The 25,730-nt window shown below is 53.4% G+C and overlaps 9 protein-coding genes across 9 annotated transcripts; 5 read left to right on the top strand and 4 right to left on the bottom strand.

Moving 5' to 3' along the window:
* Positions 1-348: 348 nt before the first annotated feature.
* Positions 349-726, top strand: J4E87_008562 (uncharacterized protein; the record flags this gene model as incomplete). Its single annotated transcript, XM_049380150.1, has 2 exons — positions 349-618; positions 673-726. 2 exons carry the CDS (start codon positions 349-351, stop codon positions 724-726), a joined length of 324 nt encoding a protein of 107 aa, XP_049230147.1.
* Positions 727-3,527: 2,801 nt separating this feature from the next.
* J4E87_008561 (uncharacterized protein) lies at positions 3,528-3,922 on the bottom strand (the record flags this gene model as incomplete). The annotated part of the gene is made up of 2 exons (XM_049380149.1): positions 3,528-3,614; positions 3,689-3,922. The coding sequence occupies 2 exons, from the start codon at positions 3,920-3,922 to the stop codon at positions 3,528-3,530; spliced, it is 321 nt and encodes a 106-aa protein (XP_049230146.1).
* Positions 3,923-8,276: 4,354 nt separating this feature from the next.
* J4E87_008560 (uncharacterized protein) lies at positions 8,277-8,627 on the top strand (the record flags this gene model as incomplete). The annotated part of the gene is made up of 2 exons (XM_049380148.1): positions 8,277-8,490; positions 8,620-8,627. 2 exons carry the CDS (start codon positions 8,277-8,279, stop codon positions 8,625-8,627), a joined length of 222 nt encoding a protein of 73 aa, XP_049230145.1.
* A 389-nt stretch (positions 8,628-9,016) lies between these two features.
* J4E87_008559 (uncharacterized protein) lies at positions 9,017-11,486 on the bottom strand (the record flags this gene model as incomplete). The annotated part of the gene is made up of 3 exons (XM_049380147.1): positions 9,017-9,813; positions 9,864-10,517; positions 10,565-11,486. 3 exons carry the CDS (start codon positions 11,484-11,486, stop codon positions 9,017-9,019), a joined length of 2,373 nt encoding a protein of 790 aa, XP_049230144.1.
* A 1,032-nt stretch (positions 11,487-12,518) lies between these two features.
* On the top strand, positions 12,519-13,328 carry J4E87_008558 (uncharacterized protein; the record flags this gene model as incomplete). The annotated part of the gene is made up of 1 exon (XM_049380146.1): positions 12,519-13,328. The coding sequence occupies one exon, from the start codon at positions 12,519-12,521 to the stop codon at positions 13,326-13,328; it is 810 nt and encodes a 269-aa protein (XP_049230143.1).
* Positions 13,329-15,176: 1,848 nt separating this feature from the next.
* On the bottom strand, positions 15,177-16,291 carry J4E87_008557 (uncharacterized protein; the record flags this gene model as incomplete). Its single annotated transcript, XM_049380145.1, has 2 exons — positions 15,177-15,643; positions 15,697-16,291. 2 exons carry the CDS (start codon positions 16,289-16,291, stop codon positions 15,177-15,179), a joined length of 1,062 nt encoding a protein of 353 aa, XP_049230142.1.
* A 2,653-nt stretch (positions 16,292-18,944) lies between these two features.
* J4E87_008556 (uncharacterized protein) lies at positions 18,945-21,726 on the bottom strand (the record flags this gene model as incomplete). Its single annotated transcript, XM_049380144.1, has 2 exons — positions 18,945-19,689; positions 20,084-21,726. The coding sequence occupies 2 exons, from the start codon at positions 21,724-21,726 to the stop codon at positions 18,945-18,947; spliced, it is 2,388 nt and encodes a 795-aa protein (XP_049230141.1).
* Positions 21,727-23,029: 1,303 nt separating this feature from the next.
* J4E87_008555 (uncharacterized protein) lies at positions 23,030-24,169 on the top strand (the record flags this gene model as incomplete). Its single annotated transcript, XM_049380143.1, has 1 exon — positions 23,030-24,169. The coding sequence occupies one exon, from the start codon at positions 23,030-23,032 to the stop codon at positions 24,167-24,169; it is 1,140 nt and encodes a 379-aa protein (XP_049230140.1).
* Positions 24,170-24,859: 690 nt separating this feature from the next.
* On the top strand, positions 24,860-25,562 carry RPS19 (40S ribosomal protein S19; the record flags this gene model as incomplete). The annotated part of the gene is made up of 5 exons (XM_049380142.1): positions 24,860-24,948; positions 25,009-25,027; positions 25,072-25,120; positions 25,173-25,249; positions 25,311-25,562. 5 exons carry the CDS (start codon positions 24,860-24,862, stop codon positions 25,560-25,562), a joined length of 486 nt encoding a protein of 161 aa, XP_049230139.1.
* Positions 25,563-25,730: the final 168 nt, after the last annotated feature.

The following is a 25,730-nucleotide window of genomic DNA, read 5'->3' as shown; positions in this document are numbered from 1 at the left end:
GGGCAGGAAGGGGAGACTCAGCTTGGTATTGTGTAGTATTGTAGCGCTTGGCGCTGGCCGTCGTGGTCACTTGGGGTGAGAAAAAAGCTCGACGTGACTTGGTGTAGTGGAGGTGACCGGGGAGGAAGGCAGCCTGGTGAGGAGCAAATTTATACGCGCAGGGCACGTGCTGCGCTCGCGGCGTTTGGCCTTGATAACTCCTCCGCGTCGAAGACAGCTCCCCAACCAACACACTCCATACCAAAAGTGAGTATCCTCTTCTTTTTGATCACTTTGAGATCAAGTAGCTGACAGAAGTCTTTAGTCACCACTACCACCACCACACACATCACCACCACTACACACAACATGACCACCACTGCCCCTGCCCCCATCGTCCGTCCCCGCCTCTCCTCCACGCTCTTTGCGGAGCGTGACGGTCTTGAGCAGGACATCCGCAACAACGACGCGAAGATCGCCCGATTGGCCGTCTCGCCCAGGTGGAACTGGCTGGAGCTCCGCACAGCCCGCATCGTGAAGCGGAGCTTTGAGCGCAGCCTCATCCTCTTGGGCATCGAGATCGATCTCGCCTTGGAGCGCGAGATCCAGAACATGGAGTGGCTCATGTCACAGAGCCAAGTAAGTTCTTCGAGTCTGATTGAGCCTTCATCCGGTGAACTAATGTCTGCTCAGGAGGAACTCCGTGCCCGCATCGATCTGGCCTTCAGGACGGTCTACTCCCGGTAGGCTCGTACGCCGCGGGAGGAAAGAGGAAGAGGAGGATGACAACGACGATGAAGAAGAACCGCCCCTACCACCCATTCACGTACCTGTAACGGGTCTCCCCCATTGGCTTAGGCTACCCATACCGTCTTCAATGCCTGTTGCTGGGTACGAGGACGGTATACTTGCTAGGCAACTGGTCTTAATTGACTGCGCGCTAGGCGAGGACAGTGGTATGCCGATGCGACTATCTGTGCAAGCGGATAGTTGGGACTTTGGCAAAGCTTCTGGCGTTGAGTGCCGCCAAAGATAAGTAACCTTTCGAGGCGAAACCAAATGAAGCTCGTGATACTGGTCGAGCGTCCCCAACATCAACAAGAGGTAAGTGCGTATTCTCTTGGCTATGTACTGTCGGATAACTGCATGAGCTCTAGGATCTATGTCGTCCTCCCGCGTTGTCGACGTTCCCATTCGCACTCGACCTCGACAACATGTCCACTCCGCGATCATTCGTTGCCATACCTCGGGTCGGTGTAGTTCAGGGAAACAGCGGTTCACGGGTGGGCAAAGTTGCGCAAGGAGATGGCCTGCTACAGTGGGCATCCAGACATGGTGTCTTTTGGCGGAGGTTGAATGGCAAGACAGCATCGTGCGGAATAGGGGTTACGGTGCCTGCTCCGATGGGCATAGCCGGAGTGCCTTCAGATAGACTATATGCTCCAATGACACTCAGTCTCAATAAGCTCGTTGATCCTTGTATGCCATGGTGCTTGTGCGACTGCGATAGATGTTTTCTTCAAGTAAAACTGGTTCAGTGCTACCTGTTATCGTGCAAGGCCACAGGCGCTCAACAGGTCCGAATTTGGCTCAAACTCGAAAAGTTCAATTGCATTCATCGCTGCTTGATCAGTATCACGAGTGCGGAAGTCCGCTGTCAGAGACTGTCAAGACAAACTACGTCATTTGACGAATCCCAACACCATCCGCGCGTCAACCGTGGCAACGACGTCGTGAGTGATAGAACTCGCTATAAGCTACATTCTAGCTTTTTTATCTCTGAAATGCGACTTGTGATGGTCTTATCGCAAGTCTGGCATGATGGCACCTTAGACAAGACCATGACCGCGGTAGGGGCCTTAGCGCGGACTGACTGGCGCGAGCGCACTGCGCCAGGGTCTGGTATACTGGGCACATTCGCACATGAAATCCGTTCGAAGCTCATACTTCTGGCATGCTCTGACGCAGCTGTACACCGAACTACATCCTGTCGAAATCGGAGTAGCTACCTTGGTCGCGCAATTCTGGACCAGCCAGGCCATCTGGATGCAAAGCTGGCATATTCGCGCCCACCGTTCCCAAAGTCGTCTCAGAATTGGATGCAAAATCCCCAAAATGCCCTCCTCTCTGAGATGATCGATCGGTCGCGGGGAGAAGTCGTTCAGCCGATCTGTTGGAGGCTCAGTTGGTTGCGCGGCTGCTGCGTGGGACATCAGCAATGGTAACGGCCTGAGTAGATTAAAATGATACTCGTCAACGCTTGCGCATATCATCAAGTAATGCAAAGTTGACAGTGAGCTCAAAGTTGTTGACACGGCGTGCTGGACACGTCACCTTTGGATGTAAACATAACAACACCACGAAATGCTGTCAACACGACACTTGCGATGCTTCGCGAAGCCACCTCGTCATTCCAGCCAACTTCAGATGGTCACAATTCCAATTAATATCTCATGGGTATTGGTGGTATTGGATTCACAAAGCAGCAGTTAACGCCAAAAGATCAGAAAATGTCAGTGACTGTAATCATGCAATCGAAGGAAGAACTTCTTCCTCAAGCAACTCGCAAGCGAGAAGACTCAATGAAAAAGGTCGCGTCAGCCAGAAGTAGTGCAATACTGGCGACACTGTGCCAGTGAGTATGAGCAAGCCCAGTGACCCACCAGCTGGATGTAAAAATTGGAGGAGAAAAACATGCAAAGTGAGCAGCTAACGCGCGCGAGAAGCAAGGACGCAATCGCGCTAGACTCCTCACATATACGAATATATGCATGCGGTGCAGGTATTAAGCTGCTGGTGCGAGAGTAGGAGGGACGGGGGATGAGGGGTTTATATACTGGCCTGCCGCTTGGCGTCCCAGCGCTCACGTGATCTGACGCTCGGCTGTTATAGTCTGAAAGGTCTCTGTCATGGCTTATCTTCGGGAGCAATCTGGGACATTGGCCGTGGAAATTTACAGTGACGTGTCGAGCCGCCCAGGTTGCCGCACTCAGATCAACGTCCGTGCGCTTCTGGGTTCATCAAGTGCTGCCGCCTCTATCTCCCTTCGCCAGAAAACTACTTTCGTCGTCACCAATTTTTGAAACAAACAAGTCGCTGCTTCGGCCTTGCGCGATGTCTAGCTAGTGAGGACTTTTCCGAAGCTTACATCCATCTGTGGTCCGGGACTGCCTTTGGGTTCAGTCCTAGACTCAATTTTTGAATACCCTTTACTTCTTTTCATCGCGTTATCTGGCTTGCCAGTGACTTGAAGAAGAGACAGGAGGGCTACGTTGCTGCTTCACATCATATGGCTCCCCCCGCAACGACCATGTCGTCGGTAAGTGACTTTGTTGGCGGGCTGTTTGTAGTATCAGAGTACTCAGTAGCTCTCAACTCATATCGTGCCAGAAGCTCTGGAACACTTCAATGGATTGAATCACGCCAGCATGTTACAAGAATTGGATGGAGAAAGTGCAGAATCGTGTCTTATTGTGGTGTATCTACACCAACGCCCCAGCGCCCTCGCTATGCTCCGAACCCATATCTCTCAGAAGGTGTATGCCGAATTAACGGCGGCGGTCTTGCAGCTTTGCGCGGAGGAATGCGCGGCGGAAGGCGCGGTCGCGGGCGGCGGGACGAAGACGATTCCAGAACTAGAAGTAGAAAGTCAGCATTGTGACAACTTTGGACTGACGAGCCAAAAGCACACAAAGATAGGAATACTCACGTTCTGCAGGCGCCTGGCCTCCTCTGCCTCAGCGCGAGCAACCTGCTCCCTGTCTTGCTCCTCCTTCTCCTCCTCGTTCATCTTCCTCAAGTACATTTGGAGGTAGTTGTACGCGAAGTTGGTCGCGACCCTTGACAGGCCCATGTTGGCCGGAACTTCCTCTCGCGCACGCGCAGCGACTCCCAAGTACCAGTGCATCCGGGCCAGTGCATAGGAGGCTGATGCGTCGTCCATAGTGATTTGGTGATGGTTTGATCGTTGTGGGGTTGGTTTTGAGGTTGTTGGTGAGGTTTTGTTGAGTCTGTCGCAATTGTCAGCCTTGATTATTATGATACTCATGCAGTGTAGCACTATCTCAATGATAGTTGGGATTCAAAACTTACTGTATGAGGAGTTGGTGGTGCTGGAGTTCGATCAAGTCCAGCGACGAGAAGATATAGGACTTGGGCCCGCGCAACACGTCAATAGCAACGAATTCGGACAATAGATATCAGACTATCAGCAGAGAGCTACATCCATTGCTATTGTGCTTAAAGCTTTCAATATGGCCTACGTATACAGCATGCAAATTCCCGTCGAGTCACAACAGGTCCAGCCCAGCAACGTGGAGGTCCCTCGACCTGAAATTCTCTAAGTCACCTCGCAATTGCGCGCACTCGTATGCGTAAGCTCGCCATGTACGCAACACGTAATCCCAATTTGCGATCAAGTCCTTCACGGCTCACCTTCATCAAGCTAGCAGTGCACATGATGTTGTCGATTTTTGCACCGCCAGGGCGTCTCCTCTGGTCCCCTTCACTTTTGGGGACGCGCAATTTGTAATCTCCCTCCAGGCAAACGCGCGTGGCCTTAGTGCTGTCGTCGCTACGTCAACAAGCTTGATCAATTTTGTCCTTACCCACCTACTCACCATTTTTTTCCACAACACACTCGCACCCCATGATCCCATTCTTCCTTACGTCTTCTTCTATCCATTCTACATTATCAGCACCTTTGTCACTCTTTTCCACAGCTACCTGGTCCTTTGATATGGCAGTGTCAACCCCCGCATGTATGGGAGCGACAACAGTCACTCGACCGCGACGCACACCAGCAGCGCGTCACCTCTAGTCAGCAGCTTCTGACATGGATACTCTGCCTCCCGGCGTTTGGGTACTCACTCTCTGTATGTCCTCCCCTCTTCTTGCTCACCCCCACCGCCCGTGATGATCCTGCCGTTGGCAGAACCTACACTTTTTGAGACACGTAGAACCGCTACTCTGTGGCTGGTTCGCAGTTGATGATAGAACAAGCTTTCTGATGGACAGCATACCCACGCATTGCGCCGGAAATCTTTTCAAGATCGTATGCTGACAGCTATTTAGTAGTCACACACCCTCTCTGCAAGGTCACTCGAGGCGACCTTTAGCTACGCCAGGCTGTCGCGTCGCACTACCGCCCAGACTATCATCTTCCCTGCTTCCGTACAATGGAGAACAAAAATGCCTCGTGCGCATTCGGATTGGTAAGTTCTCCCCCACTGCTCGCTCGTCACACATTCATGATTACACCTCTGAGCTACCACAATCCTTCCCCTCCTATATAATCTGGTCGCTAGATGATGGTCGCTTTCAGCAGCCTCTCTAGCTTCTCCGGAGGGGGGCATGTTGAAGATTCCAGATCAGTCTGAACCATTACATCGCTCGTCCCGTTCAACTCTACCTCGGATTTTTTGGCATTCGCTAATTGACCTTTGTCATCTCTTCGCAGTCCTCCGCTTTGAGCACGTCGTTCCAGAGGAGAGACTACCGCCGCATTCATCCTGTTCGATTGGATACTTTACTGTCACCTTACGAGCAGCTAAGTCGCCCTCGTCCAAGCACTGTGTTCTCTTTCGATAACTCGCATTAGCACGAGCTGTTACTAGAGGTTTCGTTTTGCATGTCAGTAAGTCCTAAATCTCCACTGTCCTCACCCTCCCCTGCAATGATATCAACCCGATTAGTTTCAAAGAAAACGCTTCTCTTTGATCCGTCGAGGAACGCTGCGAAGGAGTTCGGCCTGACAGCCTTGAGCTCTCTAGCAGCTGTCCAGAGAGACAGCACTAATCTTCTTTGATACGCCAGCTTCTTTCTCCACATGTTTCGTTCCTACTCCTTGATATCCGCTAATCTTTCGTGGTATCTAGACATGGCGTCCGCCACTTCCCCGCCCACACGAGATGCAGTGGTCCAGCTCGGCCAACTCTACGTCGTTTGCCTGGGTGCCGGGTCAACAAGAGCAGTGTCCGCACGAATGTTGCGCCCCATACCGGTAAGTGCCAACTCACTACCCTTACCCACTGCTACCATGAAAACAAACCGGGTTGTGGTTTAGCTTCTCGAACCACCTCCCTTGAGGAACGTTGCAACGGAATTCGGCGTAAAACCCTTGAGCTCCTTAGCTGCTAGTACGAAGACACACTCGACCATGCTGATAATTTGATCTGCCAACACCCCTTCTTACCATCCTTCATGTCTGTTTCCTGGATTTCGCTGATCTCTTTTTATACTCAGAATTACCAAGACAGCGGCTGCATCGTCTCTTTGCTGCTGATTCCGATGGCACACGAAACCACAACGGTAAGTCAACCTCTCCTTATCCTCTAGCGATACCATGATGATACCACCAATATCGTCTGAGTCCGTTGATGACAACAACGTACTCATTCCAGCTGACGTTCACCAATTCTTTCCACACGTGCTCTTCCTTTACTCGATGAGCATCCGCTAACCATTACGCAGGACCGCAGTGAGTTTACACTGTCCGCTCAGCTGACAACTTCTGCAACTTCTGCTTCTTGACGGATCAGATCAGGTACGTAAGCGCGCGTCCACTCCCTACTTTCTCGCAAGATGATCAACCGCCCAACTCCCGAATGGTTCCAAGGTCGCTTCTCAACATGAGGGTCCTAATCGTTGGTTGACGTTTCTGACGAGACATTTCCCCCTCTTTCTGCTGCTCTCCATTGTTGAACTCCGCTGACATCTAAGACATCAACTAGGTAACGGACGCCATCCTCCAAACGCGAATTACATCGAACGTCGCGATTGATCCAACTACGGTACGTCTACATCCTGTCCTTTTCGCAATCGGCAGATGATGAGATAGAGGTGACGCCACAATGGTATCTGATAGTCTGAACTCTTCATTGAAGAAACTACGTCACCACTCTAATGCCTCTCTGCTTCATCCACTCCAAAAGAACGCTTCCTCGAGCCATGCTGATCAGATGTATGTCAAACAGTCTCTCCACGCCTACGACGGCGGCGCTACTTCTTACCAACGCGCGCGATTCCTCCGCACCGTCCTCCCCGAACGCAACCTCAGCCACGCCGGCTCGCGCATACAAGGCAGAAAGAGAAGGATCAGGACACACATCAGCCAACAGGCATTTCGGCATACGTAGCAGTACAGCCCTCAAAAGCTGGTACTTGCACATCATCACGGCACGGGCACGTAGCTTCTGCCTTCTCCATGGCGTTGCTGCACGCCCACGCGCCGAAGAAATTCTGGTATCACTCGACAGCTTTCGCCATGTTTCTTTCCGTACTTGCTATGGCAAGTTACATGGCGGTCTCGACGGTGACATCTGCCCTTTGTAGTAAGACTTGACTGAGCTCAACCTACTCGGTCAGGTTTAAACTAGTGGCTAAATATCAACTTTGTCATAGCTAACCCGCCAGGTAAGTCATCGTTCCATTTGATATCGTCATTCCTGTCACTCTTTACTCACATTGAACAGATCCCCTGGCTGCTCATCGTAGTCCAACTTCTCAGCGGCACGTTTACGGTCCATTGTACTTCTTCCATAAGAACGGTGGCAGGGCGTGTCGCAAGATCAAGATACCTCATCTATCCTCGTGCTTTCCTTACACTCACCGAGAGCATGGATGGACAGTTGAGGCGAGCGCTACCAAGGGTGTCTTGAGCCCCCTTATGGCCCTGGCATAATATCTAGCAGCTTACATTTTGGTGCTACTGGGGGTTTGTTAGGCGTATGATTGAGCGCGAGGACGACATGAAGCTGGACTTGATGCTTCTGAGGGATTTCAATTGGGGTGTATTCGGTAGATGGCTTGTGTGAAGGACTTGGTCGCAGCATGAAACTCACAGTGTACGCCACAGCCTACAGTATCTACTGGTTCCTTTTACGTAGATATCGAAATTGCAACTCTTCCGAACTCTCTCAATTCCCATGTGCCGCAAAAGTGAAGGTGAGCCTGCTAGAGTGGCACTGAACGCACCAAGGACGAAAATCTAAAGGAAGGGAAAACTTGCACCATCACTGTTTCCTCGCCGCGCGACGTGCAATTTTCCGCTTCTCACCGTGAAATCTCCTCCCCCGCTCCTCTTCCCAAAGCGTATGTGTGAGGATGAAGAGGGGGAGCAAGGTAGGTAGGTACAAATCCGCGTCTCTGACTGACCTTTGCTCCTTAACCCATCCACCCACCTACATCAGTATGTATTCTTCTGAACCTTCTATTCCAGCTTCAAATCACAGTGTTAGGGTACATGTAGCTAACATAGATATGCGTAGATCTCAAACCAAATCATCATCACCACCACCATGCCTGCTTCGTGGGAATACGCCCGCGCCATCCACCTCTGCCGCCGCGAAATCGCCTTCCTCAAGGCTGCCCGCCGCCGCCACCATCAGTGCGGGACCTTTACGGTCGACGAGGACATCGCGCTTCGGCGCAAGATTCGCGAGCACCGGCGCGGGCTGGCCGTGTTCATCCCAGCGTACCGGATGGCCGTGGCCCTCGAGGCCAACTTCCAACGTAAGTTTTATCCCTTTCACCTATTTGTGGTAGTCAGGTGTTGTAGCATTTGAAGCTGCATTAGCGAAATGCCTTCATTGACACTACATTCTACTATACTTAATTGAAATAGTGCTAACGTGTAAACAGAGACGTAAAGCCTCGCGCCTGCCTGCCTGCCTGTCTGCCTGCCTGCCTCGCGCCCTCGTCTCCGCGCCCGCGCCCGCGCCTCCTTGCGCCGGTGCCGCCCTTCGGGGACAAGAAGATGACCTCGGGCGGAAACTTTGGGCCCTAGGCCATACGATTTGAATACATTGAATAGAATGTTTCCTCCTCGCCATATTATGCCGTCTTGATCTCCTCTGTGCCAGTGATGTGTATACCTAAAGACTACCTACGCACCTATCAGCTGCCTATCTCCAAACCACATGTATGCCTCACGCCGTGTTATAGACTTCGTATCACAGCATGACGAGCGGCATGTAGAGTCCTGGCATGCTTGTATTCCTACTTGCAACGGGTATAAAGCGAATGTCTACTCCAGCCTCTACTCCTCCAACCAGTCCGCAGCACTACCAATAGCCCTACTAACAATGCCAACCCACCTCTCAACCCCCTCTTCACTCTCCTCCTCAATCGCCTCAACGATACCAGGGAACGTGGCACCAGAATAGCCCGTCCACTTTCCAGGAGCGAAGACGACGTGCTTGAACCAGCTTCGGCCGTCCAGACCGTCCGGGAACAGGAACTTCCTCTCCAGATACTTGTACTTTGTGTTGATGCCGCGGATAGCGAGGTACAGTTGCACCTTCTTCCAGGGCTGCCACCAGGGAATGTCGCCGATGTTTTCATATTGCGCTGCGAGATCAGCGGCGGTAGCGTCGTGGAGGATGGACGCGAAGAGGAAGTGGGAGACGGCTTCATCAAGAGGTTGGAAGACTTCGCTGGAGTGTTTGTTTGGGGGGCCGGCGTCGAAGGCCTTTCGTTTGACAGCGTCGACGTAGGTCTGGAGGCCGACCGCGTAGTCTGTGGCATTCAGTTGGAGAATGGGTGTCTCGACGAGCTTGGCCGCTACGAGTGCCCACATCTTGGCGATAGTGGCATGGTATTCGAAGGTCGGATCGCCGTACTTCTTCATCCAGTCGAAGGAATCGTAGTTGCTGTGATAGTGGTAGACTGCTGACTTGGCGTCAAAGCCGAAGCCCATGTCAATACATGGGATGCCGGCGAAATCCTGGAAGGCGGTGAAGTCGCTGCCAGAGCCCATCGTCTCAATGCGCTTGTCCCAGACATCGTAAACGGATTGACCAGCGACGGTCTGGTTCGGAGACATGACCATACGAGCTGGTAGATGTTAGCTGATGCTGAGTAACAGGGTATGATAGCAAGCTTACCGACTTCCTCCACCACACTGCTCATCAAGGGCGCCGCCGAGAGCTTGAAGTTCGGACCTGCTGTGGCAACATCGACATTCAGATATGCGACTGTAGAACCAGAGAGCCAGGGCAGGTATTCCTCAACCCACTCGGTGCTGCCAACCAAGCCGTACTCCTCTCCGTCCCAGCTCGCGAAGACAATTGTCCTCATTGGCTTCCAGCCAGCCTCCATGGCAGCTCCAAAGCTTCTGATGACCTCGTTGAGCGCTGCGCTGCCGCTGTTTGGGTCCCCTGCGCCTCCAGCAATCCAAGCATCACGGTGGTTGCCGAGAACAACGACTTCATCGGGAATGGTGCCGTTGATGATTCCAATGACGTTCCACAAGGGCGTCGTAACATACTCCTGCTCGTTAACCAGGTTGAGCACGAGGTCGTCTGGCGAGGGCCCAATGTTATATTCCACGCCCTTGTAGTCCAAACCGCCGCCGTGCCAGTGCTCGTTGAAGGATGAGGCTTTCGGACCGTGGCCATTGAGGGCTTTGAGAAGGGGAAGCGCGTCGAGGTAGGAGATGGGAAGAGATGGGATGTGTGGCATCGCGTGGTCGACGGGCTGGCGAGGGCAGCCAGGTTTCGAGGGATAGCCTGGAGTGGTAGGGTCACCTGGCGCGAAGCCTGTAAATTGTTAGCATGGCACGACAGAATGATGGGTAACAACTTACTCAAGAACTGAACGCTTCCTCGCTGGACGCTGCTGGGTTCTCTGGCCGGTCCGTCGGGATATGTCGCAACGCCGTTCTTTTCGGTGACCTCTCCATCATCGCCAGGGTCTGTGTACATGGCAACTCCCACCATGCCCAGCTCTTGCGCGCGCTTGACCTTGAGACCGCGGAAGACGCCTCCGTACTTGGCCAAGGCGATCTTGCCTTCCAAACTGACGTTGGCCGCCTGTAGCTCCTCAAAGTCTCTGTACGTTCCGTAGTTGACGAATACGTAAGGCGCTGTCACGTTGCCAGAGGCGCTGTATCCATGGAAGGTCGGCACGCGATCTGCGAGCTGGCTTGACTTGTCCTCGTCCAAGACGTCTTCTTCCAGTCGCGCTTCGTATTTGACCTTCCACTCTTGCTTTGTCGTGCTGTCAGCCGCGTCTTCCTTGTCGCCAATCTTCTCCATGAGTGCCAATCGATGGCCCTTGGGGTAGTTGATGTAGACGTCGTAGTCGACAATGGTGCTTTCGACTCCCCATTCCTGCCATCTTTCTCTGGTCCATAGAGCCTGGCTAAGGTTCTTTCCGGCGAGATGCGGTCCGCTGGTGTAATACCTGCTCCATTCTTCTGCCTTTTCAGCACTGGGTGTTTCCAGGAGCGCCGCCTTGAGGCCTTCGAAGTCCAGGGTCGTCTTTCGCGCCCATCCGTCGGGTATTTGTGAGGTCGATAAGGAAGATGCCGAGAATCGTGATGCAGGGGCTACTTCGTCTTGAGTGGGTGGCGCAAAGGCGAAAAGGAAGACGGCAGCAAGTCCTCCGGCGATTATCGTCGCGCTCAGCAAAGTCGTGCATACAAATCGGAGGCGATGGTGTGGGTATCGGTCGCGATGGGGTCGGACATCGACGCGCTGAATCAGCGGGGTGCTTTCGTCGGCCATTGTCGCTGGCTTCTCATTGCTCGCCGGGAGCTGCATGTACAAACAAGAGGAATCTTTCACACCTGGCCAGAGGCATGCAAGATGGAAGTTGAGATAAGAGACAGCTGTGCGGAGCTATGCCGGACACCAATGGGACCGAGGTCGATGGCGTCACGCACTTATCTCGTCCTATCTTAGCGCGGCTGCCATGTCAGGGGTCTGAGGGGCCGCGGAATTTGTTGCCAACATCAGACCTTCATTCGCATCGCACATCGCTTCGAAAGGAGCGCGCATCGTGACGGACATATCTACTTACCAGGTGAATCTTGAGGCGCTTTATTCTATGCAACAGACTGTTCATCGGCCACGTGATAGCCCTCCGCACGTTGCGCGCAGCGTCACCCGGCCATCGTACACCATGCATTCCACTTGAAGTTATATATCTCTAACTCTCGTAAACGACGGTAATGATGCCGAGTGGCTTCTACGGTCTTCGAATGAATCTCTGTAGCCTCGCACAACTTCTGCAATGTCATCTGGCTCATGTTCTCAACTCCATTTCTCCACACCACGCGCTGTCTTTTTCGTCAGCGATTCATGTCTATCAACTTCTTCCGATTCTTGATTTCCTCGGCTTTCGCACCTGCGGGTCTCATGTCGCCGTCTTCAATATCCAATTACCAGAACAGCCAGCCGCTCTATCAGAGCCTCTGTGCGCAGCGACGCCGTTGCTTCTTCTTGTCATATTCCACACAATGCCCCCCTACGCAATTTTGCCCTGACGCTGTCTCGTCGTAAGCTGGGCTTCGTTCTCAGTCAACAAAGAAGCCGTGAAGGTTGCATAATGGCCATCACATCCATTGTGGCATTGTCAACGCCGAGCTCGACATTGGGTCGAAGCAATGTAGGCGGATCTATATAATTATATCTATTTCTTCCTTGTGATGGCTCAGAATCCACTCCAGTCCGAACTTTACCAACATTCCAATATTGACGCGAACGCAACACCCCGAGCCCAACACACCGAACCCGCAACACGAAATCCGCAACACAATGGCCACTCCCTCCACCGAAGCCCCCCAGCTCATGGGTATTACAGGCGACAACTGCGCGTCCTGTAAGTCGACTACCGTCCCACTTTACGACTTACCTTGCCACGAGAGCGACGACTTCCACTGCCGCGACTGCCTCACCAAGACTTTCCACGCCGTCAACGACCAATTCGTACGATGCCCACACCCGTCATGCCGCCGTATTGTCGGCTTCGAGCAGCCTACACCCCTCGCGCAGAACCTCCATCTTGACAACGAGTTTTACGACCGGGAGCGCATCGACAAGATCCGCGAGCAGCCGGAGGTCATGAACAACCTGATCGCGTTCGTAGGCGAGGAGGCTGAGGTCATTTTACAACACGTCTACACTATGTTCGAGGATCAGCTCCTGAACCCCGTAGCCCTCGGCGGCGTCGCTGGACACTACACTGCGGGTGTCGCAAACACGCTCTTAGCCAGCTTCGCCTGCAACCCCTTCGTCTGCGGGCTCCTCGCTCAGATTAAAGGCACGTTTAAGCTAATGACTACCCCGTTAGAGCTTGAAGAAGACCTCCATGCCCTTCTTGATAGACTACTTCACGAGTACGCGCAGTTGAACTACGGGAACGAGCTCACTCGCCACGGCATTGATTTGGAACATGAGGCTGAAGTGCTGGCAGCTGCACTGGATAACTACAAGCCCTTCAATGAGCTCAAGGAGAACTGGGAGCTGATCATCAAGAAGTGGGTGGAGCTGCTGGCTTGGAGGCACTTGGAGCGCCTGGCACCGCCTGAAGGAGGTGCTGCGGAGCGTACGAACCGTCAGTTCTAGGGCATAACATGTAGGCCAGAATCACATCGCGAGTATATCATAGTATAACATGCCGTCTTTCCAATCAATATCACCATTAATGCAATCTGTAGCCTGCCATATCTCTGCTCGTACGTCATATCAAAGATGCTGCCGCACTGACCCGTCCACGCGTACCTTCCCCGTCCGCTCCCAGCCAACCACATCACCCCCCCGCTCCTTCCCATTGCAAAAGTCACCCTCACCACGACTTTAATCTCCCGGTGTTCCCCCGACAGCACCTGAGCACGACCCCGACAGCATGACTAAGAAGCTCCGTGCTTTCAGGCTCTTGGCGGCTCTCCCTCGCACTATATAAACAGCCGATCCCCCTGCCCAAACCACCAACTCACCTTCTCCCGCCGGACCTCTTTAGATAGTTGCTTTCTGCTTTGCTTTCTGCTTTCTGCTTTCTGCTTTTGCTTTCTTCTTTCTGCACTTCCCCAAGAATCTGCTAACTCGGCTTCTGTACAGACTCGGTAAGGCTTCCTCCGCCTCGCATACGGCGATCCTCACCTTAGCTCGCAAGAGCTAAGACCGAATCCTCTTCGCATTTCGCAGCGATGGGGTAGAGTGTGGGCTCTCATTGAGTGCAGTGCTTTATGCACTGCCTTGAGGAAGGCTTTTGTGACTTTGACTTTCGAATTTGTTGTTGTTGTGACTTCAGTGTGTTTTGACTTCGCTTATATATGACTTGACTTGATTTGACCTTTGCCTATCTTCAGTGCTATGCCATGCTCATGATATATGTCTTCGCAACTGTGGCTCCTTATCGATAAGACTGTGCTATTCTCCATGCCATTCTCCCTATGAGTCTTCCTTTGTTCATCTGTACCAGCATGTCACTACGCTCAGGCAGTGCGCTCTCGTGGTCGATATGCTGCTCTTTCGACGCCTCTGTTGCGACTCCCAGCACTTTCCACGCTTCCATTGAACCCCACAAGCCGCACTGTGAGAATCAGGTCCCATTGTCCAGTCAGCTTCTGCGCCTGCAGTTCGTTATGCTCAGCCTCTTCCGGCTGGATATCCAACGCGACCAGCGCAGTCGAATGAAGGACGGCAGGACAACTGTGACTTACCTTTGGAGAACGAGCACGACAACCGCCGCGACAACAACCGAGGAGCTATCGTGGCCCTTACGCGTGGCCACTCACTGATCAATAAGAAGCTAGACGTCGACTTCACCGCAGTGCAAGACGTCTCGACCATCCAGGCTATCACCAAGCACGCTACGTACGTCCGTCCACGCGCTCCATGCCTTTACACGCTGACTTTTGACTACCAGGGTACTGTGCTACGAGCATACTCTCCCCCATCATCGCCGCAATCCGCTCTGCCACTTCGAAGTGAGACGAACACGTTCCCGATGTATACGCTGCCAACCGTTCTTAACTCCGCGCGAGACACCCACCGTTTGAACGACTCAAAAGTTGCCTTTGAATAGCGCGAGATCGGCAGACAAGGAATATACCAGCATGCGGGCAGGGATGCAGGAGTTGCTGGGTGCATACACTGGGACGCTGGACCTGCTTGACTCCCATGCTCACGTGCGCTTGGAGAAATTGGGCAAGGCTCATTCGGGATACTACAGAGTCTATCAGATATCACAGGCAAGCACAAGGTCAATCGACATCACGCGCACTCAAGTAGATCAATAGAAGTGTAAACATCGGTTAAATAACCAAAGCGCTATGCTACAAGAAACGGGTGTATATACACAAAAGAAGCGAAACAGTCGTCGTATCCAACGAACGAACCATCAAAAGTTGATCTCTCTCAGAAGAAGGGTATCCATCAAATCATATCATCCCCAGCGTGTTTGCTCAACGCTTACAAGAAAGAGCGAGCGTGGCGGCGAGCCTTGGAGGCAGAGCCGCTGGCCTTGCCCTCCAACCAGGTGATGAAGGTGTCGATGGTGAAGCTCTCGGGGAGGGCATCACCGCCGGTGGAAGGAGCAGCGGAGGGAGTGGCGGAAGGAGCAGTGGAAGGCTCGGCCTCGGGGGTAGCGATGGGGCTGGCGGAGGCAGCGGGGGCGGAAGGGCTGGCGGCGGGAGCAGAGGGGCTGCTGCTGGCGCTGGGAGCAGTGGAAGGAGTGCTGGGCTTGGTGGGAGTGGTTCCGTTGCTGGGAGCAGAGCCAGAGCCGCCGGAGCCGAAGAGAGGAGGGCCGGGGACGGTGTAGTCGATGTTGGCGCCGTAGGGGCTGAAGAGGATACCGGGGTCGGTGGGAGTGTAGAGCTCAGTGCCGATGACGCCCTCTGGGGTCTCGGTTCCGGAGCCGGTAACCTCGATGTTCAAGCCTGCAGATTCAATTAGTGATTGGTTCTTCATGTGACTGGCGGGGTATTCTTACATTGAGGGTAGTTCTGGGCGCCGTTGACGTCACCACCGCCGTGGAGGGCGATGATCTCGTGGCGGAAGACGTACTTGCCAGCGGCAAGGCTCTCGGGGACAGTGACGGGCCAGGTGTTGTTCTGGCCAATCATCTTGACGGCAGCCCACTCGCCGTTCTCGTAGCCAACACCGTCGATCTTGGTCCACTTGAGCTCCTCCTTCTTGACGGCGGTAACGTCGCCAGTGTAGGGAGCGACGTAGGTGATGACGGGACCGACGTGGCTCTCGGGCCAGGTGCTCCAGTGGAACTCAACGGTGCCACCAGCGGCGACCTTGGCCATGCTGTCGGAGCTGCCCTCGGGGCTGGCGGCCTTGTGGCAGATGATGTCGGCATCGCCGAAGGAGTTGGGCTCGACGAAGCCGTTGTCGAGGTTCTCGGCGTACCAGCCAATGTGCTCTGGGACCTGGCCGCCGTTCTGCTTGGCGTAGTAGTAGTCGAGGCTGAAGCCCTGCTGGAAGACACCGTCGATGGTGACGCCGTTGACAATGCCGTGGGCGGTGGCGGTGGCAGCGAGAGCCGCGATGGCGCTGAGGGAGGTAACGGTCTTGTACATGTTGACTGATGTAGATGGGGTTCTTCGAAAGAAAGGAGTTGGTAGGTTCGATAGAGACGAATGTTCGAAAGTGGTTGAAAGAGTGTCTGCCGGCTTCACACAGTGAAGGACTTGATGAACGAATGTGAGTTGAAAAGAAGGGACTGGTATAGAACCGAAGATTGAAGCTGTAGCGATGGTGCTTGGAGTGAGGTACCAGGTGCCCTATTTATTCAGTTCAGTCTCTGCTCCTACAAATGCTCGGCATACATCGACCCACATCCTGGGCGACTCGCAAAATGAGTGTCCGGAATGGTGGGTTCATGCTGGGCGCGCAGGAATATGCATCCCGCGTTGTTTGAATCGCCATGTTTCCTGTTGCGGAGAGACAAGCGACATTGTCAGGATGCGCAGGCCGTTTCCTGCCTGCAGCCAAGAGCCATCCCACGGCTCCGGACCAGTTCCAGAATCACTGCGCCCTGCCACAATCCAGTTCTCAGTCTCCGGTATGCATCGTACGCAGCGTATTCGTCGTCATGAATCGTTCCGGTCGGCGTTGTTGTGGTTTCGGGTTCGAGCGATAACGTGCAGCGGCGCCGCGCGAAACGTGCATCCCGCGTGTTCCTGGATCCGCCCTTGCATAGTAGACGCCGCCAAGAGCTTAGTTGTTTCTGTCAAACGAGGTGCCGAGGAACGCCGCATTTTGTGGCGCCTGTCAGATGTCTAGATCCGATCGTGCTGGGTTGGTAGACGTGGTGTTGATGAACGGTAGGGTTGTTGTTCATGCCCTCGATGGCGGGCGTGAAAGGTACGTCAGTAAGACGGTCCGGTTGCCGAACCCAGCTGCCGTGACCTCATCATGTCATCCCATCTCTAAGACACTCCCACCGACCAAATTTTGTCGCATACAACACCAAGCTTCCTTCGATCCTGCACAATATCCACACCGATGCTGTCGACTCGTCGACGTCGCGCGCGCGCAACCGTTATGCACCCCTGACAGCGCAACCGATCCTTGGGGCCCACCACCGAACTTCGCGTGTGCAGCCTGGTTTCAGACGTGAAACGGCCAATATTGCCCCCAATGGTAGTGGACGGAGATGCGCCTAGATCGAGGCAGGCGTGTTTGACGACATCGTCGTCGATATTAATCAAGTCGGGTATTCGGGGGCGGCGCTTCTTGGACGGCTGGCGGTGCAACTGCATGTCAGGCGCGGCGCCGTCGACTTTAACATCTTTTTACCTCTGTCTTTAACCGTTCTGCCTTTTAGGCTGTCGATGTATATGGTGTGGGCCTGAGGCTGTTTCTTCTTCTCTATGTCTCAAACGTAGCTCGTGATGAACATCCACAGCAGGTTGATATGACGGAGTGCCGTCTCTCATTCAATCCAGTGCGTACCTTTCAATCAGTCTCATAGTGTGCTGCAGCCGGATTCTACCTGGCCCTTTTCAAGCTGTTATACTGCGTTTCTTTTTCTGGGGCGTAGGCCCTATCTCCACCGCACATATTCCCAATATCCTCTCCAGATCTCCCTGCATACATGAGGCTAGATTGTTCGCAACTATCTGTCAATGTAGCGTCCCTCAAAGACCTCCCGGGTATGTCATTTCGTCGTTGTTTCCAAGGTGCTGGTATGACGTAGTCGCAATGTGCCGTCTAGCAACACCAAAACACCGCACTGAGCAGCCAGCATCTCAGTATCTCAGCATAGCATGCACCTCCAGGCACCGTCGTTACAATCTACCCGTCACCGCAAAACTCCTCGAGTACCTCCACGCAATCTCATCGCACTGCTATCCCTCAAGTCAGAATACAATGTGCCCTCCCCGCCGCTCTCACTTGTCCCACATATGCCGCGTAAACCCTCTATATTCCATCAAAACAACTCAACCCGAGTCTCTTAGTGGAGTGGTAACACGTTCACCAGCAGTTCCTGTGAGTACAGAGTGTCAGTTGACGCTGGCACCATAAGTGTCCCGGTCACTTGACTGGTGATAGCTGTGCTTTGCAGTGTTTGTGAGAGACGCTTGTTCGACTCAAGCAGAGACCAAGTATATCATCTTTTTTTGCTAGACTTAAGTACGTACGTAAAGTAAGGTGAAGGCCAACTGTGTTTGCGTGGGTGTGCCGCTCCGATTGTGATTTTCGTTGGCGGCATATTTGGGGTGAAGGACAGTGCGTTTTTTTACCCACTGTGTCTTCAGTTTTCCACACAACTCCAATAGTTCTATATGTAATATGGACCCGGCTCTCTCTTCATCAAAACACACCAGGCTTCTTGGTCTAATGGTATGATGACACAGACCGACAGGTTCTCCGTCAAGGTCATTTGTATAGTATGTGTATTGAAGGTAACTTCGGACCTGCTTGAAATGCCATCGTGGCGCGCCATACTTGTGTAGATCAAGGTTCGATCCCTTGAGAAGCTATCATTTTTTGCTTGTGTAGACGTTTCGGATCATGTCTACATTGGCTCTTTTTTTGTTCAAGGTCTGGGCAACTTTCTCTTTTGAGGAATACGACGACGGTAGAGGGTGAGTATCTATATCTCACGACGTCTATGTAGACCCTACGGCCCTTTATACCTTGTTGTTGCGCTGATTGTGTTCTTTTTGTATCCTGTAAAGCTTGTTGTGGTATGGCACGCGTTGATTGAAAAGCATACGTAAGCGGCTACTCCAACCACGCCTGCAGACCGCCAACCAGCAAAACAGCAATACCCAACACCCATTGCGCAACCCCAAAGGCACCCTGCACATCGTCCTTCTTAATTGTCCACAGAATCGCGAAGACCGCACTACCCAAACCGCAAACGCCCATAGTCACTGCCCACACGCGCTGCGCAAGAAACCCCTCCACGAGATGAACGCCCCATCCCATACCGAACTCCAACCGCTGTCGCCGTTTCGGACTGCGAAGATACGTTATCAGCTCGCCTTCATAGTCCTGCGGGTGCTTGAACAAATGGAGGAGATACGTGCTACCCACAGGCGGCAGAAGGTCGTTGGGCTCGAAGGTGTACGGATGCTGAGACGGCGCTGCAGATTTCTCTGACTCGCTGGTAGAAGCTGAAGAAGCAGCGGACTTGGGCGGCATAGACGGCGTCGCTCGAATATCCGCGAATCGATTGCGATGGACTTCGAATTGGACAAACTCGATGGTCGTTAGCCCGCGAAGACGAGCCCAGTTGAACCACCGTCGATTGAGCTGGTCATAGTGCTCTCGCAGTGCAAGCGCTAGATCTTTGTCGCTTCTCACGCGCCCTTCGTTGACATCGAGATGGACGATCTTTGGTGTCAGGCGGCCTTCGTTCGCACAGGTCAGGAGCCAGAATTCTTGGACGAAGGACGGCATACGGACACTGAAGGGGTTGCTGGCGACGGTACGCGATGGGCTATACTTGGAAGGGTCGCTGCCTCTAGTCCAAGAGTTAGGCCCGCCGTATGTCGACGACGGCGTGGTCAATGTGGACGCTCTGCTCGACGAGTCAAAGATGGAGGCCATCGATGACGCGGTGCTGCTTTGGCTGGTAGGGCTATTTGGTGTATGAGCTCTTGGGCGATTGAGATAAGCTTCAAGAAGGCGGGCAGCATTGGGTCGCTGTTCGATAAAGTCGTCATATAATGGCTCACCGCATGACTGCATCTTGTTAGCAAGGTTTAGAGGAAGATTATGCTGAGTTACTGACGCAAGTCCATCGCACCCGCACATGCCCCTGTGGCACGGGCGGTTCAGTACCGAATGTATCACGAAGCAATCGAAAACCTTCATGTGCTTTGTCTGACAAGGCACTCAATGCAAGACCCCAGTACCTCAATGTTGTGTTTCGACCCTCAGGAGATGCCATCCGTATTTCTGCTTCCGGAGGTAGTGGTATCTCGCCAACGTGATCGTCAATGGACGGTTCGACAATGGTGGGCACTACAGGTTTTTCGAATCTATCACCAAGATCCTCATTCCCTGACTCAATCTGATCTAAAGCTCTTCTTAGCGCTTCACGGAGCTCATCTGCGCGGCTCGCTCCTGTTGACTGGGATGATAGCAGTGCATTGGCATCCTCGGTTCCTATTGACGAAGAAGAGGACGATGCATGCTTCCGTATCCTGGGTGATCTCTTGCGGCGCGTCGCTGGCGACACATGAGTTGACTTGGTCTGAGGTACGTCGGTGTTTAACCGTAAACCATGTTTGGGCCGAGAAGGGACATGCAGGTCGTCTGCTGATGCATGCCGGACATGCCGCGGTTTGACCGCACTCGTATCTCGCATCGGTTGTGACCAGGTGGCATACTCTTCTGCCAGTAGATTAATTTCCGTCGATTTCCGAGACACCGGACGAATGCGCTGACGCAAAGTAGTCGAGTTCACCAAATCCTCTATGACTTGATCGTCGGATGCAAAAGCTGTCGATTCTACGCGACGCTTGACAGATTTGTGAGCATCTGACCGCTTGAGGTCCAGGGTTGCTCCGCGACTCTTCACTCGGGGACGCGTCTTCTTCTCGACACGCTTTCTGACGGGTCCAACGAGTGACAGACCGCGAGTTGGCGTTTTGACGATACTGGAGACCGAAGCCGAGCGAGTGGGAAACAGCGATGGGGCCTGACATGACGCTTCTACATCAGTCTGATCTTCATCCATACGGTCGTGGATCGAGCGAATGTCTGGTATCAGAGTCTCGGCATCACTGAAGCCATCCTCTGCAATCGAAGTTCTGGCTAAACTATGATGCGGCAGATGACTCCTTGGTGGAATCGCAGACGGCGGTGGTCGTTGAACGCCTGATGTGTTGGAAGTACCGATCTCGAAGATGTCATTACGACCCAGAAGACTATCGGAGATTGATGCAATAGTTGTTGGGGGTGAATACAACTCAGCAGGCAGAGTCGCTGAGTCAAGCTCTGGAGTCTCAGATGTCTGGTTCGCAGCGATATGCTGGCCCAGATCCACTTCTGCTATCTCGTTCGAGTCTGTCGAACCTTTGAGCAAGCGCACCACATAGCCCTTCCCTTTCTTCTTGATCCTGGCTTTGATATCGTTAAGTCGTTTGGACTGGATGGAAGCTGTTGAGTCGCTCCGCGAGAACGACGCATTCCAATCTGGTACGACCTTTTTCAGAAATTCAGGAGGTACATTGTCTAGGTCGGCCCAGCCTTGCTTGTCGTGTAGAGGAGTAGTCGGTGGACTGGTCTTTTGAAGCGCAAAGGGTACTGAGGTTCCTGCATTAGAATTCAAGCCGTCTCGCGAAGCTGTGGACGCCGCAAGATTAGGTGCACCACTCAGAGGTACTTCGATCGATGACTGCTGTTTCGGGCCCAGGTTGAAGACGAGCTGGAATTGGCCAGGATTGCGCGCATCTTCTTGGAGGTTTAGGGTAAATGGCACTGATTGTGTCTTTTCGTATTGCGGAAGAGGCGTTTCGCGCCCCGCATCAGACGATATTGGATCATTGCTCATCGGTTGTTGCTGATTGAAGCGCAAAGGCACAGGAGAAGCGATTGAAGAAGACTATCGCGATGCACAAGTCAGCCGCCAAAACCGTCAAATGTCCACTTCAGCCTTGCGATGACAAAGGATTGCCCTGCCTGAGACTTGAGTGGCATAGAGACTTACCATGTTCGCATAGTGTTCACGCCGCGATGCAGGAACAATCGCCTGAGGGACGCAGAGAGGGGCGACATCTTGCTGGTTTTGACCGGTCCAGGCTGCAGTCAGCTGTAGATTCGACGAACCGGAGAGGACTGCTGCGGTCGTTCCTGCACTGCCACCACTGCTGCAGAGCGATCAACGAGGCTGTCGTGCCGACCCGATGATTGGCGAACTTCATCAGCCGAACGCAGCCAGCATCACATGCGTGGGTTGCCTCATCTCTATCTGTCTTCTTAACTCTGCCTTACCCGCTGAAGCGTGGATGTGCGATTGCGCAGCCTCGATACACTGTAGTACCTGCTTCTCGCCACCAGACGCGTCGCCGGTGTCGTCTTTCTGTGCAAACCCCCTACGCGTCACGCTCTGACACGCCGCCGGAACTCAACAAATCTGTCCGATCGTGTACGAGACGAAATTCACATCGCATGATCGCTGAATGGAATGCGCAGTCCGCATCGATGATGTTGAGATAGACTTCGTGGCTCGAGGTAGCGAGCTGTCGCGTTCCATGGCACCCGTGGACGCGCCTTCCCGCTGCAAATGCCGTGCGTCATGCCACACCCATCTCCCACTTCCAGCCCCCAACTCCCGACATATACATACACCACCACAACACAACTGCGGTATACCTCCGATTTCCAAGATCTTGGCCATGATGCTCCGGAGAGACTCTCGTCACATGCTCTCATCATTCTTCCGGACCAATCTGTTCAGAGTTCTTCCTCCGCGCCTCGGCACATTCGATGACTAGGCATTAGCTAAGTTGGCTAAGGCTTGCTCGGTGTATAAACTACCGCTTTCCCCGCAAGACACGAAGATCCTTGTTCCCCACAATTACTCCGGACAGCGGTCTCCAGATTCCCGCCATTGAACGACGTGTTTTGTGCGGAGAGCAAGGATGCTTGCCATGTGTGGCAGGGCGACATGACGTTAAACGGGCAGACTCCGAGAACTACCTCGCACCACCGACCGGGAACAGAGTATCGATCACATGGTAGTATGGTAGATCCCGGTTGACTGGCCGGTAGAGTTGCATTGGCATTTGTTTATATACTTTGTTGATGCCGGCTGCGACTTTGGCTTCATCTTGCACATCTCTCAAGCCTTCAAGATGCGTCTCTCTACCCTCTTCCTGTCGCTCATCAGCGTCGCTACGACCGTCTCTGCGCACCCCAAGAAGGCAGAACAGCCTACCTTCTCTCGCAATGTAATCTTCTCACCACCCAGGGACGCCAACTGGACCGACCCCGGTGTCCTCTATGCGCGAAGTGCCCAGCTCCCTGACGGTTCGCTCCTCGCAACCTGGGAGAACTATTCGCCAGAGCCACCAAAGGTCTACTTCCCCATCTTCAAGTCATCCGACGGCGGAAAGTCATGGAAGGAGTTCTCGCGCGTGCAAGACACAAAGAACGGCCTCGGTCTGCGCTACCAGCCATTCCTCTACGTACTTCCTGAGGCGATTGGTGGCTACAAGGCCGGCACCGTCCTCATCTCTGGATCCTCTATCCCCACCGATCTCTCAACCACCGACATCGTTCTATACGCCTCCAAGGACAGCGGCAAGACCTGGGAATTCGTCTCCTCGATCGCCAAAGGTGGCGAGGCTCGTCCCAACAACGGCCTTACTCCCATCTGGGAGCCTTTCCTGATGATGAACAAGAAGACTCTCATCTGCTACTACTCCGACCAGCGCGAGAACGCCACCTACGGCCAGAAGATGGTTCACCAGACCACCACCGACCTCAAGACCTGGGGCGCAGTCATTGACGACGTCACCTACCCCACCTACACCGACCGCCCTGGTATGCCCACAGTCGCCAAGCTACCCAACGGAAAGTACATCATGACTTACGAGTACGGTGGCGGACCTGCCATCACCACCTCATACCAGTTCCCCGTCTACTACAAGATCGTGTCCGACCCTGAGAAGTTTGGCGAGGCCACCGGTATCAGCCTCAAGTCCACCGACGGTACCATCCCTACCGGTTCTCCATACGTCGTCTGGAGCTCTGCTGGCGGCAAGAACGGAACCATCATTGCCAGCGCACACAGCAACTCGGAGGTATTCATCAACAAGGGTCTTGGAGAGGGTCCTTGGGTCAAGGTTGCTACTCCTGAAGCAACCTCGTACACCAGGCATCTTCGCGTCCTCAAGGACCAGTCCAAGTTGTTGATTATGGGTGGTGGAGAGCTGCCTCCTGCTAGCAACAACTCAGTTACTGTTACTGTTGTTGATATCAGCAAGTGGTAGATTAGATATAGTAATATTGAAGTAAAAATAGTATCAGTAGAACACACATGAAGTTACAGATATTCCAACTCATTCCCACGTGCTCTTGATGTCGTACAATAATTTAGCATCAGCAGTGATGCAAGTATACTCACGCATGGAAATACAGTTCCTTTCGTCCGAGATGTTATCATGTCTCTGGGCTGGAGTCCGGCAGAGTTCTAATGCTTCCTCTGTAGCTTGACGTGCAGAATAGGGGGGCCAATATACAAGTAGCATATCAAACAACAACGCACGTGCAAAAGCTTCTCTGTTGGAAGCATCGATTAGTCGTCGCCAGCGCCGGATGGAACCGTTTCGGAGTACCGACTGTATAGTTTTGGACGGTCCATGAGGCATGTAGCCAGTGCACACCAGAGTAAGCTATCAAGATTAACGATACCGATAGCTTTATACCACATTCAAGAATTAATTGCGAAAGCGCGCTCAAGCAATGACGATGTTCGCGTGTCAATGTTCGCGGTCTCAAAGAGTGATGGTTCGCGGCCCCGCCTAGCGCCCCACTAGCGCCGGCCCGACCATTGTTCCTAAGCGAGCCACCGTGGGTCGCTGAATTTGGCTCTCGCGATATCTTCGAACGCCGCAGCATTCAACGACAAGCCCACGGAACCGCCTCTCTCCACCTCCCACTTCCAAACCAATACCGCAATCATGCCCGGAGTTTCCGTCAAGGACATCGAGTCCCACAAGTTCGTGGCCGCCTATGCCGCCTTCTTGAAGCGTCAGGGAAAGCTTCCCATGTAAGTTTTGGCCTTGCGCAAAACCACACGATGTCAAATGCTAACGTTATGTCAGTCCAGGTTCGTCTCTATCCAGCGGGTGAAGGATGAAGCCTGAATCCCGTAAATGGGGGATAACCTCAGTTCGCTGACCACTTATCTACAGGCTGGGTTGACACTGTCAAGACAAGCCGTAAGAATCAAATCTCCCCACCCATGCGAGAAACTTCGACTAACATGCGCAGACTCCAACGAGCTTCCTCCCCAGGACATTGACTGGTTCTACGTCCGCGCCGCCGCTGTCGCCCGCCACGTCTACATGGTATGCAGAATGCCCACCACAACGAACACATGAAGGGACGGAATGCTGATGAATTGCACAGCGCAAGACCGTCGGTGTCGGCCGCCTCCGCAAGGTCCACGGCTCAACCAAGAACCGCGGTTCGCGCCCCTCCCACCACGTCGACGCCTCCGGCTCCGTCGACCGTAAGGTCATGCAGGCTCTCGAGAAGATCGGTGTGCTCGAGCAGGACGAGGACAAGGGTGGCCGCCGCATCACACAGTCCGGCCAGCGTGATTTGGACCGTATCGCGCAGACCACTCTCGAGGCTGAGGAGGAGGAGGATGACGAGTAGATTATCACCTTCTACGCGGAATATGTGTAAAAGAGCTGTCTAGCATTTGATTGCGGGGCGGCATTACGGATCTACCACGGTTTACGGCTTATGGCGTTGAAAGACATGATTGAGTCGGGCCTGCTTTTAGCCTAGGACACCAATGACACTGGGCTTGGGCCTCAAAAG

Source organism: Alternaria ethzedia, assembly GCF_023757985.1.
Source record: "Alternaria ethzedia strain BMP 0044 chromosome Unknown scaffold_27, whole genome shotgun sequence".
Classification (NCBI taxonomy): Eukaryota; Fungi; Ascomycota; class Dothideomycetes; order Pleosporales; family Pleosporaceae; genus Alternaria; species Alternaria ethzedia.
This window is presented reverse-complemented; position numbering and strand designations above follow the sequence as displayed.